Raw genomic sequence first — 18,279 nt, forward strand, 5'->3', positions numbered from 1 at the left:
CAATAAAAGCATGTTCACATGCTCTGCACCAAATGTCACGGGGATCCATCCAATAGTTGTGAGATATTTCACTGATGGCAAGAAATGTTGAACCTGCTGGTGGGGCTCGAGGAAAAGTCAGAAGATCACCAAAATCAATTAGATTTCAGTCCAAAGTGACTGTTCACAATGGGCTGACATCGCCATCTCTAAATATCACATAAAGTTCACCCGCTGTCAAAAAACGCATGCAGATGGAAGTGATTTCTCACTTGCATTTCTTAACCTGTGAAATATAGCTCAGCTCCTTTTTGGGAAAATGTCTTAAGAACACATTCCAGCAGCATAAAAGCAGACCAGTAACCAAGCCGTTAAATTATTATAATCTGCCCAAATTATTATCTATCCGTCCTCCCCATTGTTTTCCTTCTCTCTTTCTTCCTCTCCCTCCTTAATTACGCTCTCTTGGTACCAGCGGTGGTGTTGTGGGTTGTGTCTTAACACCTGAGAGCTATGTCTAATGGAGAGCAGTGCACGTGCCCAGGACTCACGTGTGGTGGCAGACAGACGCTCATGCTCCCACTAGGAGAGTCGTCGTGGGCTAAAAATAGCGCAGTAGCGCAGGAGGGAGATGTGCTGGAGAAGACATCAGAGAGAAATAGAAACTTTCAGGCTATTTTTACCCCTTGTGTCCCTTTGCTGCAACCCAGGCATGACTTCCTCCCTGTAAAAACTACTTTATTTATTTATTGGTCTATTTTTGTCTGTGTGCACCCTCCCTGGTTTTTTTTTAAAGCTTTTGTTCAGTTAACAATGAGTATGGGTTCATAAAGTTCTGGTTCCGGAAGTGAGTTTCCCCATCTAATATCCCTATTGAGTGTTCAGAAAATGAATGGTCTATATGTATAATATGTATAATATATGGATCCAAGCCAACCAGCTATGAGGTGACCATAAAACAGTTGATTTGTGAATGTGATTTTTTTTTTTTTTGGTTCCAGGTAAGCTTTCTTATATGATGACGTGTACACTTGTTATTTACTGGCGGCAGGTCAAGGCCAGGACGGGTCATGTTGTCTTCTAGCCAAACACTAAATGAAGGAAGGATGATGATGGAGAGAGGCATACTTTCCACTGCTGGAAGTGTCTTTATTAAAAGGCATTGATCCGTGCGGGAACATCGATGACATCCAACATGTCACTGTGAGCAGGGCAGGGCAGCGTCCCTCTCTTCTATCACCTTGTGCATGCAGGCACAGCTATGGGAATCTGCGTCGCCGGGTACTTTTCATAATGGAAGCCTATGCAAAACTCGACAAAATTAATAGAAAATGCCCTATTAATAATCAAAAGTCCTTATTTAGAAAATGAATGGTATTCAACATTAAATACACACACACACACACACACACACACACACACAAACTCCACAACCTGCCATTATTTTCTACCTAATAAAAGCCATTACTCCCTTTTGGGGTTTTGATGACACGTCTACAGCAGTCCATCGGGGATTCCAGAGTAAGTGGATGTATATTTTCTTTGTAATCGCCTCTCCTCCTCTCCCAGCTGTGCTTGCTGAAAGCCACAGAGATAGAGAAGATTTAGTGCAAACTGCACAGTTGAGTACAAAAGAATAAACACACGGGAGTAATGGCTTGGAGATATGGAACAAGCGGTAATCACTGCAATTATTATTATCATTGTCATTTCAACCCATGGCAGAGTGCTCCTTTGTGTGTGTGTGTGGTGTGGTGTGTGTGTGTGTGTGTGTGTGTGTGTGTTGGTGGGGTGTGTGTGTGTGTGGTGTGGTGGTGTGTGTGTGTGTGTGTGTGTGTGTGTGTGTGTGTGTGTGTGTGTGTGTGGTGTGGTGTGTGGTGTGTGTGTGTGTGTTGTGTGTGGTGTGTGTGTGTGTGTGTGGAGGTATCCACTATTTAAGTTCGAGCAGTAACCTTAATCCTTCACAGAAATGCTTGATGCCAAGCCATCTTCTGTCTCCACGCATATGGACACCTTCCCTTTTCCTCTCTATTTTTCACCATTTTCTTTCCCTTCATTTCCACTATTCCCCTCTCTCTTCCATTCATCCACATATGTCATTCTTTCTCTTGTTCTTACTCTAACTCTACAATCTACCAATCGACTTGCCGTTATATTCTCCCACTTATCCCTCCGATCATAGGTTAACTGTCCCTTCCTCATGCAGCAGCTCCAGCCAGAAGACATGTTAATAATAATATACTGAAACAATCGATTAAAACGTTACCTGGGTGGGGGGGGCAAAGTGGCTGATTCACCAGTTAAAAATGCAGTGCAAACATGGTCAAAATTAGGCAATTCAAATGACATGGTTAAGGTTAGGGAGAGAAAAAAGAGAACAAGAAAAATGTATTGTTGGTCATGTAGACATGACAAAAACTTTATTCTCTTCTACGAGACTGCTAAATTTTCTCTGTATTTCATTCACTTCAGTTTAAGCCCATACTAAATTGAAAGATTCAAGGCCATCCTGTTGTTCTCCTTCAGGGTTCATGGATTTTTAGAAGAAATTACTGGAAAGTTGGCTTTTTTTTTTTTTTTTTGTAGTTTGTCGCATTCGGTCTGGCTATATCCAAACTTTTTTCCATGTACGTAAACATTGCATTACTTACTGTACTTACTTACTGAATGTTGGTACTACATACATTTTATCCAGCAGGATCATCCATCAAAAGTTGAATTCCTAGATACTGGGCTGATACAGTCATCTGTGGTGCTGCTTTTTTTCAAGGGCAGATTTGGGAGAAACAGGCCGACACATCCTCATACCTAAACGTCATTACAGGTTGATTTACAATGATTTTCAAAATAACACAAATGGCTATTCTTTTCGCCGCACGGTGGCGAATTAATCATGTGACCGTAGTCATGTGACAATTCTGTTTAACATATCGGCCGCAGTTTTCAACAAGTAGGAAACATTGTGAAATGAAACTAGTTACATTAAGACATGAAAGGCTGACTTTTGGTCGGGATACAAACCCCGGTCTCCTCAGTTAAATTCCTGTGTTTGTTTGACCCTTCCACCACCCGAACCAACATCCTTAAGCAGAATTTGGTGCATTTTATACATTGCTATCTCACTTCCTTGTTTGCTCTTGCGATAATAATTAAAACCGCGAGAGGTCACCGCCTAATGAGAAATGTGGACTTAGTTTGCTTAAAATGATGTTTGTTTACATGAGGACATCAGTGTCTCCTGTGAACCAGGTCTAATAGGCTCAGTGTTGCACACCTACCTGATGTAGATGGGCAACTAGCTCACCAATCTTTCTCCCTTTAGGCCTGTTAGCCAAACCCCATGTTATCTTTAGCTGACTTGACTGCTTAACCAAGTAAGGTCATCTGATTGGCTCACAGGGAGATGCTATAGCGGAACAAAAGGCTTTGCATGCCATATTCTTCTCAGTTTTGGAAGTTATGCTTAAACAATGACTTGATTATGAGAGCAATTCAAAATTTTAGGAAATACACTTCTTGGTGACAATATTTATACCACTCTCCGTTTCATAAGTTGTATCACTGTTCTCCTCTAACGCACATCAAGAAAGCAAACGTGTAGTTTTCAAAATGTGAAACTATTTCTGTTTATGATTTGCAGTGGCTCAACCACAACTAACAAATCAAGAACACTTCTGACAAACTGTTTAAGAATGCCACCGTTTACCCTGTTTCCAGCGTCTCACTGTAAATGTGAGGATTCTCAGCTTTAATCAGTTTGTTGTCACTATATGTTTTATTTATTTATTTGAACTGCTGAATAATGTCTGCAAAGTCTTGATGGACTTATAGTGTAAACTCTGAATCGATGAATAAAGAAAATGATCAACAAATAAAAATTATGAAAATAATCGCAAGGCACAGTGCAGTGTATGCTCAGAGTGATAAGGATTTGAATGTATGCATTTAAATGCGGGTTACATTGGCAGTACTGTACCGTAAACATTGTTGTGTTTGTTTAAGGTTTTCTGTGTTTACTTTATGTACACGCTGAGCAGGTGGCAAAATCTTTGTTTTGTTATCAAATGTTTAGTAAAGAACATCAAAATTATTTGTCTGTGCTGTCCATCCCCTCCTGTGTTCTCTATGCCTCATCTCAAGGGTCAGTAGAGCAGAGAGGCTTATCTGGCTCAGCCTCTTTTGCTAAAATCTGTGTACCCTTTGCCAAATTATCATTTTAACTTTTAAATTCCCTGAAAGTCAATTCACTGTCCTGTTTTCATTTAGATTCCACATTTATAACCTGCTCCCTTGGTCCCACACACTCTTCAACCCTACCCTCTTAAAAACCTGATTAATATTTTTCTCTCCCTCATTCAGTCTCTCTCACCTAATCTCTTCTTTTTCTACATTGAAAGAAAGAGTTCCAACTGGCTGTTTGTCAGCTTTGACATGCCCTTGTTCATCTCATCTATCAGAAGTATGAAATCTCTTCACCCGCAGTGCCTTTTTAATCTCTTGTCTGCCATTTTATTCTAAGCCGTTTGCCTTTTATGTGAGGAGTACATGGGACAGCCAGATGCTTCTTTGTGATAACTCAAACTAAGACACATCAGCCGTCATGTTGTGATTAAGTGATGTCCTCTGTCTCATTCACTAACATCCTCCAAGTCAGTACCACCTGTGTCATGAAAGATGTGAACACAAACAACATAATACTGTGCAATCTTCTACACTCCCTGTCAGTGTACAAAATTACCTAATCATTGATACTACAATTTTCTTACAATCAGTTACATGCACACTGAACACACTTTAACCAACCGAACCTTCCATTTTTGTGTTACTGCAGTTATTCTCTGGCCACCGTGTTGTGTTTTTAAAGTTTCTCCCCATAGAGTTCAAAGTCAAAGGTTCCATCTCTTCTGGTTAGGATATGTTCTGGGATTGCAGCATTAGCATCATAGGGCTGGGATGATATGCTTTTGTCCTGATTTAATTCTTTCACAATATATGGATGCCGATTCAATTTGCATTGTGATTCAATAGTATTTTGTATTGCAAATTTCTTTTTTCTTCTTTAACAAAAACGAAAGTTGATTAATCTTCTAGAGACAATTTATCATGAAACATTTCTAAAAAGTAATTGTTATCCCATTTCAGTCAGTCAGACATAACATGGACCCACCACCTGTGGGAGGAACTGCTGCACGGGGTCGGGTGCGCTGCCACGTACTCTGGGTAGGGAATGAGTCCTTACCCAAGTAAAGGAGTTCAAGTACCTTGGGGTTCGCGAGTGAGGGACAATGGAGCGTGAGATTCGTCAGGGAACCGGCACAGCGGGGGCGCTATTACATTCACTCTATCGCACCGTTGTGACAAAAAGAGAGCTGAACCAGAAGACAGAGCTTTCATTCTACAGGTGAATTTTTGTTCCTACCCTCACCTATAATCATGAAGGCTGAGTCATGACCAATCAATGACCGAAAGAAGAAGAAGTTCCAGGGTACAAGCGGCCAAAATGGGTTTCCTCAGGAGGATGGCTGGCGTCTCCCTTAGAGTATCCGTAAGGAGCTCGAAGAAGAGCCGCTTTTCCTTTGCATTGAAAGGAGTTTGCCAATCTTTCTTAATCTTTAATGTAAAATGAAGAAAAGGTTCCTATTTTAAAAGAAATTTTTTTTCTCAAGACTCTTTCATCAAGAAGAACCAAAATAGTCATTTCGGAAAGTACCACCACACTATATCTTTTGTTGTTTTAAATTAAAGGACTTGTTAACTTGAAAAGACCATCAAGTAATGATCTTCTGTTGATGTGGATGGAGGTTGGTGGTTTCTCTCCCACTCAGTGCGAGCTGCTTGGAGCTGGGGATACTCTTAAGTGCTGATTACTGCACAGTTGTTTTCAGAGTTTTTTTCCAGCCAGTGCGAGACTGTCCACACCAGAAAATGTTTGACTGCCGCTTGGGAATATAGTGGAGCATTAAGCAAATAACTTTCCATATAGTTTGCGTAGGAGTTGGTGGAGACCAAATGCAAAGCTAAAAGAGAGTGAATATTGAACTTCAATTGACCAGGTGGCCAGAAACATGACTCCAAATGCATGCTGATATACTGCGTATCTGCTGGATGTGTTTGTTTTTGCTATTGTGGAATTGTAGCCTGGAAATCCAGACCCAAATCCCAAGTATTAACGGCCTGCCATTGAGTAATGAAACTTGCCCATCTCAAGGGGTGGCACCAAGTGTGCGTCTGAAAATCTCACTGCACGCAATTGGATAACACTACGACCAATCACAACAACAAACGGGGCGATATAGTTAATGTGCAGCAATACTCAATGCCAGAGTAATTTGCTGAAAAAATTCAAATTGTGCTCTCGCAAGAATTTTGGATTTCCAGGGTAGTGGAAACGCACACTTGCAGAGCATCTCGGAAAATGCTTATGCCGAGCAGATAGAAGACTTTCCGATCATTTGTTTCAGAACAGCTGAAATTAATTTGTTAATGAGAGAGTGGGATACTTATCTCCTTGTGAAAACAACCTTTTGTTGTCTAAAACTAAATGAGTAATAAATTAACCTTGTCCAGGAGAAAACAATATAGATAACTGTCATATTTAAAGCGCTGCTTTTTCTCTTTAAACCCTGATTTCATTTTTTCCTTGTGTTCTTAGAAAGCTTGTAACTGGGTCATTGCTGTTGTGGCTTTGGGATTAAGATGGACTCGGGAAGCGGAAACACTGCTCTCTGACTTTTTTTTATCTGATTTAGCACAAAGAGGACTTTCTTCTTGCTATGTCTTGCGGGAAAACAGACACATCAGTTTGTTTCATGTTGCATTCAAAACACTTGGAATTTTAGATACTGATGAAAACCACAGTTTATGCAGATATATAGATGTATGTACATCTTACAATGTGTAATCTAAGCAATAGGCATTATAGATACCATGGCTTCACATATCTGTGTCCTGTCCTCTCCTTTATCCCAGAACAGTAAAGGTGCATTCATATTTAAGTTTTACTTTTGCCTTAATTGGATGGCTTTTGCAATTAATCTGTTTTTTTTGTTCTGTATAGCTGTAAGCTTGTAGAGAGTGCAGAGTGTGCCCTAGCATTTTGTTTTTATACTACAAATTTGTAACAGCAAATCCGCTTAGGCAGAAATGTAACGCTAGGGTTTTAATTGCCAAGTCCCAAAATGTTTATACTGAACGTATCTGGAACATTTTCAAAATCTATCTCATTTGTTTTCCCAGCAATATCCGTACAAAACACCAGATCCACCTTTTTAGCAACTAACACATGATTAAACTTGTGTTTAAACGCTTGCAGCACTTGCGGTGAGGGAAAGCTTGACCACAATCTTGTGTGTGTGTGTGTGTGTGTGTGTGTGTGTGTGTGTGTGTGTGTGTGTGTGTGTGTGTGTGTGTGTGTGTGTGTGTGTGTGTGTGTGTGTGTGTGTGTGTGTGTGTGTGTGTGTGTGTGTGTGTGTGTGTGTGTGTGTGTGTGTGTGTGTGTGTGTGTGTATAAACTGAGCTATAAAAGTTATAACCCTTAAATTCACTTCTCACTGTTATTTTGTTATATATTCTGTTTTTCTCTAGTCTTTGCGACATCATAAAGGGTCAAGCTGAAACATTTTCAAGTCACATACATAGCTACAGCAGAAAAGAGTGACCTATAGTGTGCCCAGTGAAAATTAATTTAAAAAGTCTCCCTGAAGAGGACACAACAAAGAAAGAAAATCGTTGTTCAGCCAGAACCACACAAAGGCACTTGCTGAAACATGAATGCCTATCGATTGCTTTTATTATACTATAAATTATAACACTGCATGTTAACTGACACTACACATCATTACTATAAATATGTATATATATATATATCTATATAAATAGATATATATTGATATTTGTCTCTGTGTATACAGAAATTTAGAGAGTTGAGCTCTGGATGAATGTTCATTGTGATCCCGTCTTGCCATTCTGCTCGTAATCTCTTGTCCTTCTGATCCCGTCTAACAGTCCTGCGGATGAGCCCAGGGGAATAAGCAGGATTCAAGAACATGCTTGGTCACTCTTCATGTGATGCTGCTCTCTCAGACCCTTCTGTCTACTTCATCTTATCCTTGTTACCCATCTCCCTCTATTTCCCGTCTGTGAAGTGATGACTTTTTCATGTTGTTTTTTGATATTCTCTTTACATTATGTGGTAATTTGTCATAAAGGTACATTGAGGTGGATAATACACAATGCCCACCATTTATAATTGTTTAATCTTCTGTTTTATTCCTAAAAACTATTTAACAGTGTGAATTCTCCAAAGTATATTGTAGCGAATGGATATCTTTATGGTGCTGATCTATGCAGTGGCGGGGAAGGAAGAAATCTATCACCCGAAGCCATTTGTGCGGGTTATGTTGCTGGTTTGAGGCACAGGACTGTTGTTGTTCTTGGTAGTTAAGCTGTCTGGTAAAGTTCAAACAAACTGTAGTGTGTTCGCCTGTTTTGATTGGTTTGTTTTGTGGTGTAAAAGCAAAACAATGCAAATAATTCGGTAACTATGGTCCCATGCATGTTCGTCACCATGTGAGTACAGGGATTTTGCGTGATCAGTTAGATGGGTGTTGTTTGTGTCCTACTCTGTAGATTGACAATTCATCATTAAAAGTTTAGTGAAACAAAGTAAATATACTTACACTGTTTCATTTCTTTCCTTGTTCTGTACCAAGTTTTTGTGCCGAAGATGACTTTAATAATCAAGTACATGTTACATGCCTACCAGCCACTTGATTGCCTGCCTGCAGAGCCTTTGTTGACAGATTTTTTGTTCACAGCGATTGTAAACGTATTTTGCCCCACAGCTGAACGGTAAACTGCAGTTCTTGTATGAAAAGTAATTGGGGGAAAAAAACACTGTACCTGAAAATTTTATCCAGCTTTATTAACATAGTAACAAAATTTCAAGGTTGGACTTTATTATTAAGCAGCGGCATTTGCGTGGTAGCTTTAATAAAGATTTGATGAAGCATCTTTAATTCAGTATATACAATACAACCGTGCACACCGGCATATACTGTATATACTAATTATCCTGGGTTCCCCAGGTGTATTTCTTGGGAAAATGGAGCGTATCTCACTTCCCAGCATTCAACCTACTGATCAAATCCATTGACTGTATCTTGAAGACAACCATTACTGAACAAAACCTGGGGATACAGTAGACTGTAGTCCCAATTAGAAGACTTGGACTTGGCAGATGATATAGTCTTCTTGTCACATGTCTACACAAATGCAGACCGAACTCCCAAAACATGCCACAATTGCAGCCTCTGCCGGACTCCTCACCAATAAATCAAAAACCAAGGTGATTAATATCAACCATAAAACAAAATGCCATAAACCTGGACTGAGAAGCACAAAAAAAGTGGTCGTATTTACGTACCTGGGAAGCGTTGTTAGGTAGGACAATGGCAGTGATAATGACATACAAACAGGAATAGGAAAGGCAAGATCATCCTTCTTATTTCTAAGACAAATATGGAATTCAAAACACTTTTTTTAAAATCTGCATCTTCAACTCGAATGTCCAATCAGGAAGCAGAGACAGCCGCCCAACAAGCTGGAGAAAGTTCATCAATGACCTCTGCGCCCCAAAGAGCAAAATGGGTTAAATGAATGATCACACACTGCCTAACCCTAACCCTAACCCTAACCCACAACCTCAACATGCAACCTTACAGCACAGATTAACAAGATAAGAAATAGCTAGATAAAAATAGCAAAAATAAAAGTCACAACTGTGAGTGTTGGCTGTATCGTAATACAGGAATTATGAGCATGAGCAAATTTTTGTTTGTCCGACCCTCAGAGCTTTGTAATATTTGGAATGTTTCTGATATTCCCTACTTACTTCCCAGAATTGGGGACTAGTCCACATGTACATGTACTTTTTTTGTATGACTTTTGGCCTTTTGTCTGCACACAAACGGCGATTTGGGTCACTGTAAACAAAACCTTTGGAAAACTCAGGCCATAGTGAAGACTTTTAAAATGGCTGATTGTGCGTAAACGCAGTTATTTCCTTTGGTGTCACGAATAAGGAAAGAAATTGCCAAAAATAGTCTTGATAACCGAATTGCTAGCAGGACTTTTTACATGTTTACGCGTAAATGTACATTATACATTCTTTCATTGTATTGTGGAACAGAGGCGTCAGAATGTGTTGCGGTGGTCACTGCTGCATAAATCAACACTCCTACGACGGAACTCGCTAGTCTTGGATGAGACCAAGATGTGACAGCAAGTGTCCATTCTCAGTGTCTTTCTACAGTCTTCCTGTAGTCTTCTCTCAGTATCTCTTCCTCCGATTTCTCGATGGTGTTTGAGTCTATCCCAGAATCTGTCCCGAGCGCAGATGATGTATGTTGAGTTTTCAGCCACAATCTTACTTTTTCTCTTGATTTCAGCAGTCGATACCTATCTGGCTCAGAGTCGGCATTCCCGTCTTCGGTGAAAAAAAAGAAAAAAAAGAATCAGAACTTTAAAAGCAATACAAAACTAAACAAGACAGAAGTTACCTGCTTGTAGGTATTTGATTTATTCACCTTTGTAGAAATACGTCCAAGCCTGCTCCATGGCCACCTCTCGTCTGCTCCACTCTCGCTCCAGCAGTCCCATCCATCTGTTCAGAGGCCCAGATGCTGCATCGCCTTTACTTGAAGCACCAAAGTAAGTCTCAAAGTCATCTTCATGTCGGTGCTCCATTTGTTCTTTCTCTCCTTCTGAACTCCCAGATGTCTGCTTGTCCTCACTCACTGGTTAGAAAATACCATAAACATGTTTGTTCTACAAAAGATAAAATTAATTTAAGATGCTGCTGGAATGTAATGTAATACAGGTCCCTTTAGGATTAATGTGTGCAGTTATCTCCAGGTATGGGCTGCATGGAGCAAGTTGTTAATACACTACAGGGCAATGTCGCGTAAACTACCAAAGACAACTTCTATGAAGGTAAATACGGTGCAACATGTACTGTATTTGTAATTGTAGACCTGATGTAAATATTTTAAAATTTTGACAAAATATTCACACACGAGGCCATAGAAAGAAATGATTTATGAAATTTTCATTTATAAAATATATTCACAACCCATGTTCTGAATGTAAAGCCACAGAAATAACATTCACAAATGTGTAGATTGAGATTAATATAAATACAATGACCGGAAGACTTTTTCTAATGTGTCCACTTCCCACCCCCATGACAACTTGGTGATTATAACCTCTCGAATTGGTCACTGCAACTTCACATATGTGCTCTCAGCATCACAAAGGGACAAATCTGCACACTTTTACCTTTGCAACACTTGTTGTGACAAATGTTGTGCAAAACAAATCTGTACCTTTGGACATTCCAATTCAGCTCACACGTGTGTGAATATTTTATACCTGTGTTTAATATACAAGTTTAGATTTTAGTTCTACAAGTGCTTACATCAAGTCTACAATCTCCCGGATTTTGCATCATGTTTACCTTCATATACTTCTATTAGGGATTGACCGACACTGGTTTTTGAGGGCCGACACCAATTTTTAGCAGTTAATGAAACTAATAAACGTTTTTTTTTTTAATTTTACAGTGAAAATGAAAATCTTTAATTAAGAAAATTTAAGATTTTGGAATGTAACACACTCCAACACAAAATGTTGTTTAAATGCTTTAAGCAATTATTAGAAACTTTCTACATAATACACAGTAAAAGTTAGTCGGATATTGTTGTGGGCGGGACATTAAGTCAGATTCAGTGGTGAGTGAAACCGAAGCCTAGGGACAGACAGAGCTGTAGCGCATTTTTCAATTAATTGTTTTAATAGTTATCAGGCAAATAAAACGCTGATACAGATAAGATACAAACTCCCAAAACACGGGCCGTTAATCGGCTAGGGCTGATAATCGGTCTATCCCTAACTTCCGAACTACTACGTCAACTGGAACTTAATCACATAAATTATAAACAAAACCGTCAACAGTTCCTCTGTTTTATTGTAATTATGTGTTAAAGCTCCAATGTCATGCTCATTTTCAGCTTCATTCTGGCATTTTGGGTTTCTACTAGAACATGTTTAAATGCTTTAATTTTCAAAAAACACATCATTCCACTCATACTGTCTTTCTGAATTAGCTGTGTTAACCTTCTGTCTGAAACGCTTCGTTATAGCACCTGTCTCTTTAAGCCCCCATCCGAAAAACTCCATTCTGCTCTTGATTGTTCAGTGTTTCCGTTTCTTCCTGATCTGGTCTCTTGAAGTTTCTGCATTGTCATTGCAATCACTGCACTTTCTACCTACTGCATAGCTGTGACATCACAACAGCACGGAAGTATGACTCGTTTAAAGGCACAGTTTTGGGCTGTTCCTTTTGATACTTTCAAAGCATACAGCAACTCAACCTGCTTTAAAATCAAAAAGACATGGAAAATCTTACTGTTTGCAAAATGGGACCTGTACCAAATATTGTTCTGTATATCTCTGGATACTTACTGTTAAGTGGGGAGGCCATACTGTGATGGCTATAGTGTTTTTCCCAGTTATTGCGATCCCACTCAATGAAAAGTTGTTCTGTGATCTCCTTGGTTGTGTTCTCATCTTTGCTTTCAGTTGTATCGTCTTCCTCAGTATGTGGATTCCCGGTTTCAGGGTAGCGACTGATGTAAAAAGAGCTGTTTCCTGCCACCATCTCCTCCATCTTTTGAAGCAGCTCTGTTACCTGATCATCAGCATTGCTCGTATTGTCTAGGACATGATACCTGTTTCCACATTTCTCAATAAGCCAACGGAGAGCCTTGCCTTCACTTTCAATGTGTTGCTCAATAGTTTTGTACCCCATAGCGTCCCCAAATGTAAACAACACAATAACATGTCTCCACACTCTCTGTCCAAGCAGCCTCATGTTGCTCTCTGTGACTCTTCTCTGTTCATCGGTGAACGATGTGTCAACCGGCACTGCCAGCAATATTACATTTGGGGATGGTGAGCACAGAGACACTCCATTCAAAATCTCAGATCTCAAAGTCCAAGGAGTAAACATCGCTGGGAAGAATTTCCACCATCCAGGAGTGTCCACGATGACCACCTCTCTTCCACCAACCTCACCGCTTCGCTTTAAAGCTTTCACCGTTCTGTCACCAGAATGAAAGTCCTCAGCGCTCAAAATAGTGTTCCCACTTAAACTCTTCCCGGAAAACACCCATCCGACCATCAAGATCTTGAGGTTGGGTGCTGGCTCTGCAAAATAAGATGAAAATTGGAAATATGATACTTATAAAGGGCAATGGGTATTGTTCTTTAGTATAATATATATATTATTTTTAAACTAGACTGTGAGATGTAACTCTGGAAACTTACTGTTAGCAATTGTAACTTTGAATGGATTTGGATTAAATTCTACTAAATTGGCATAACTATGCCATCTACTGTTAATCAAATTGCTTTGAATAGTAGTAGCGCGGGATTATGGGAAATTCCTCACAGCAACGGAGGATTTCCAACGAGGTAACATGTCTGTAAATGCTTGCGGACAATAAAACATTGACTACTAGCAAAGGACTTTATAGTTGACCCAGTATGTTTGGTCAGATATAATAGTTGCCTGAAGTTAATTCCGCAATGGTTGTATTTAGTTACAAGACATTTTATTCATGTTTTAGCATGTTTTTTATTTTCACATGGAAAATATTTTCTGCATGTAAACTGACACCTACGTGTGCCGTCTTTCCAGACAGAGCAAAGGATTCATCGTCTGACAACTGGTGATTGTTTCAACTTTGGACCTTATTTACAATGTTCACACATCTCAGCAATGAAATGGTGACTACAAAGCTATTATTACCGAGGTATGATAGCTATAACTACAAAAAATAATAGCTTTCTTTAAAGTTACATAATCTAATCTAACAAACTCCACTGACCTGTCAGGAGATTTCTGAGCTCTTGTCTTTGTTGTTGCGATTGAAGACGCAACTCCTCAGCTTTTTCGGCCACTCCCTTCCTCTTCAACTCCGTACTTTGCAACAGCGTATTGTCTGCTTCATACCATCCGTTTTTGGCCACCAATGCGTCAATCTTCTCAAACAGCTCTTTGACCTTTACGTCGTTGTTGGCGCCATCGTCATAAAGAGTGAGATATCTGTTACCACATGCCTCTAAAAGGGACTGGAGTGGCGCTCCTTCCCTCGTGATGTAATCCTCTATGGTTGTGTGGCCTATCTGGCCTCTTTGGCTGAAGGCCACAATCGTGTGATCCCACACCTTGTCACCAAAAAAGTGTTGCAAGTGCTCTCTTGTTGCCTTCTTGGATTCTTTTTTGAATGGTAGTTCAGCATTAATCACCAGGATAAAACTGTGCAGTCCAGGTGGACACAGAGTGACACTGAGAATCGCTTCGTTCTTGAAAAGTTCTGGTGTATGATACAGGGTATATCCACGCAGCCACCCTGGAGATGTGACCAATGTGACTGTTCGCCCAAATATTTTTCTCTCTCCCCTCTCACAATGAGATGTTACATCTCTTGGATCAAACGCCTGTCTTCCCAGGATGATGTTCCCAACTAGACATTTCCGGGAGCTTTTTGACCCCACGAGCACCGCATTAAGCTCTGTCAGAAAGAAAGTGAGACAGAGAACAGACACGAAAACAAATATTAATACTTGAAGACAGAAAGACTGTTGAAACACATCTTTCATTCACCTTATCAGACTTTATGGACTCACCTTTGGTAGATGTATTCATGTTTTCAGAACATCCATAAAGGCTTTTAATGGGTTTGATTTCCTTTATGTCTTGTTGATGACTGTGTGAGCACGGAATGTAACACTGATCACACTTGTTTTTTTAGCCACTCCCTTTTTCATTATTGTCTAATAGACCAACGGCATACCTTTTTGTAGATGAGCTAAGATTGGACAAGATAAGAACTTGTTCTGTTTGCTGTTTGTTGGATTCCTCCAATTTCTGTCAAGTTTTGAAATGTTCATTATATATCCACATCAGCAACATGTGGCTGCTGTCAGGTGTACCCTATTAAACTTCTCAGATGTCACAGATTTATCCAAAAAATACATTTAATAGGGCAGATTTCCAAACACTTAGACTTGGTTTATGTGCAGCATTTCCTTTTGTTAATTCTTGCTGTCTTATCAGAGGGAATGAAATAAAAAAAAACGTCAGCTGTTGCTTAGACCTAGAAACTATGTCACTCAGCCTGGGTATGTTGTTGAACTGGTTGTTCTGGAGCAATTCCAGATCCTAGAGCAGCTTGCCAGTGTCGGCTTTTACCGGCTGCCGCTGCCAGCTCCCTTACATAACCAAATTAATAGGAACACACACATGTCGATGTTGGTTAATGTCTTGGTGCAGTAATTTTCCCTATATTTTAGGGTAATAGTGTATATAAACTTTATTGACTCAATCAACAATATGTGAGCACCATTTTAAGCTGCATATCTAATACCAGTATGCCACAGAAAGCTTGCCAGCATGACCAGTAAGACCCTAGTAATACCATTTCATCTGTTAATAATAATAATAATAATAATAATTATTCATGTTAATCCCGCTCTCTGGAGTCAAATGGTGCGGTGCTTACTTTGGACATTAGCAAACTACAGTGATGCTACTGAAAATCCTCTCTAATGCTGGGGCACAAATGAGCACAATTAAACATTAGCATAATTTGTACAATACTTTATCAGATTGCTATTCTTCTAACTTAAATAAACGGCTCTGCGGGTTAAATATTGACAAATACTGCCCATGAGAGCAAGGCAGCCGCAGTCATGAGAAGCAGGCAGCACAGTTGCTTTTCACCATAGACAGTTAAAGAAATGGACCAACAGATCTCGTTGTTCTGGACGGAGACCAGTGAAGGAAAATAGAAGCATTTTTACGCTGATGGCTTGGCATTATTACGTAGCCTACAACTGAGCTTGACGACGTAGTTGTGACATGGGCAACATGTCTGAAAGTTGTAAGTCTTCTGGTAGCTGTGCCTAAACAAATCTCAATCATTCCCAATCAGCAGAGATGGAGACCATAGGTGTGTTAGGAGATAACAGAGATACAGGCTAATTACTGCTAACTAACATGCTAGTTAACGTTAGTAATTAAACCTAAACAGTTGATGTAAGTCAAAACTGTCTGCAAGCTTCTCCTGGCAATACGGTGATTTGTTGACTATGCGACAGTAAGTCGCGTGGTTATGACACAATCGTTAGCTTATTTTTACAAAAACGTCTGCTACGGAGCCATAATGTGAGCTACAAGGTAATGGAGTCTTTTATACATTGTCGTGTTTCTTTGGAAATAAACAATGCACAAATAGAGTCTTGATACACTTCAGATGTAAAGTTATTCACTGTCAAAGTGGCGCCAAAATGAATGGCAGTCAATGGGATGCTAACTGCAAGTGATGGCCTCGTAGCATTAAAATGTCGCCATGGGAGCTGCGCTTAGAGAGGAGAGGCTTACCCCCTTGCTTTTCACCGACTGCAAGACCCCTGCTGCTCACGCCTGCTCTCGTCCACTTAACAGGCCAGGCGCAGTTCATCTCGAACGAGCCTAATTGACATGCTGCCTCCCCTCCAACATCAACTGTCACAGCTTGTTGCTGATTGACTGGAATAGTGTTTTTGTGGCCTTTGCACTCCTTTCTGTCTGAGGTATGTACTACAAATCAAGATCAACATGCCCTGGATTTAATTAAGTTACCAGCTGGCTTCCCTAACCCTAATAACCGGGGTCCTGCATAAACTGTGTCACGACGGTGGTAAACTCTAATTCAATCAACCTATGGCTTCCCCAATCCAGTGACACTAACGTTCTCATAAAAAAGGTGGTGTTTTCACAGAGTGACCAATCACATACATCTACCAGAGCCTCATAATTTACATAAGAAGACCAAACTATAATTCTAAGAACACACATGGTTTTACTGGCAAAATGCAAAACAGTCACTGCTTTCTAAAAAAGAAGGAAAGCTGGCAAAAATAGCTGTTGTATAAACACTTGTCAGGGCAAGGCAGCTTTATCTGTATAGCACATTTCAGCAACAGGGCAATTCAAAGTGTTTTCGATAAAAATGATTAAAATACAGGAATATAAGTTACAGTGCAGTACAAGAAATTAAACATTAAAGAGCAGTTCAGTATAAGAAGAGAATAATTATCAGTATAATTTCTCCATCAGTCAGCCACAAGATCTGACCATAATTACACTTGTCCTTTCCACAAACATTGATTTAGCCTTTTATTTCAGTTGCAACCCTGGCAGTGGTAAGCAATCGTGAGAGAAAATAAAAATATAAAATCATAATTCAAACAGATGTAAGCATTGACAACACAAAGCTCAACAAGCTTAAACATAGTCTATAGGTAGTTCCCTTTGCTTAAAATCTGTCTTTCATGAAAATACCCCTCTGGGATGTTAACGGGGTTGTTGCTCTCTAAATGTTTTAACTTTTATGAGCCCATCTCTCTCTCTCTCTCTCTCTCTCTCTCTCTCTCTCTCTCTCTCTCTCTCTCTCTCTGCAAACCAAGCTCCAGCGGATCTTCTGAGAACGGTGATGCCATTATCAATTGAGTATTGATTGGTAAGTCGGTGGTGCTGCTAATGTGGCGTTAGACTAATTTTCAATTATGTCAGCTTGTTAACATAAATCATTACATCTGAAACTTTTCTGCAAGCTACCAAAATGAAAAATTAAATATATTTTTGGTCAAGGTTACTTTTTAGACAGATATTGTCAAATATTAGACAAATTTACTTCGTCGCACTGTATTTTCTGGAGCTGCCCTGTGTTTTTCAATGTATATCTTTCTTTATCTTTCTAGCCTAGTTCTAATTTCTGGTTTGCCACAAGCTGTGATTGTGCTGATCCTAGACGTGATTCTGGGAAATTTGTAATACCAGTCTGACCAGCTGTCCATCACACCGGCTGTCCATCACACCCAGACCGATTTTCTAAATGTCACTTATCTTAGGTATCTTGTCTAACTAACCTCAGCTGTCACACAAGAAACTGTCAGGACAGTAGACTGCCGTCCATGTGTGTTGGTTGTCTTCCTCTGACTTGTAAAAAAAGATCAAACAGCTGTCTCTAGTTCATAGATCCTCAACCCCTGAGTAAACAAGAGCAAAAAAAGAGCATTTTCTGTTTCAGTTTCCGTCCTCTTCAATGGAAGACATAAACTGTTGTTCAAGGAAACAATTAAGTAGTACCTGAGAAAAGGGCGCACAAGCTCTATTCTTGTTTTTTCCGGGAA

The 18,279-nt window shown here is 39.8% G+C and overlaps 1 protein-coding gene across 1 annotated transcript; it reads right to left on the reverse strand.

Moving 5' to 3' along the window:
* Nucleotides 1–8,883: 8,883 nt before the first annotated feature.
* Nucleotides 8,884–14,862, reverse strand: LOC116671730 (GTPase IMAP family member 8). Its single transcript, XM_032503184.1, has 5 exons — nucleotides 14,731–14,862; nucleotides 13,929–14,615; nucleotides 12,502–13,245; nucleotides 10,566–10,775; nucleotides 8,884–10,465 (listed from the first exon to the last, which is right to left on the reverse strand). Exons 1-5 carry the CDS (start codon nucleotides 14,747–14,749, stop codon nucleotides 10,275–10,277), a joined length of 1,851 nt encoding a protein of 616 aa, XP_032359075.1. The 5' UTR covers nucleotides 14,750–14,862; the 3' UTR covers nucleotides 8,884–10,274.
* Nucleotides 14,863–18,279: the final 3,417 nt, after the last annotated feature.

The sequence above is a fragment of the Etheostoma spectabile genome, chromosome 21 (assembly GCF_008692095.1).
Source record: "Etheostoma spectabile isolate EspeVRDwgs_2016 chromosome 21, UIUC_Espe_1.0, whole genome shotgun sequence".
NCBI lineage: Eukaryota > Metazoa > Chordata > Actinopteri > Perciformes > Percidae > Etheostoma > Etheostoma spectabile.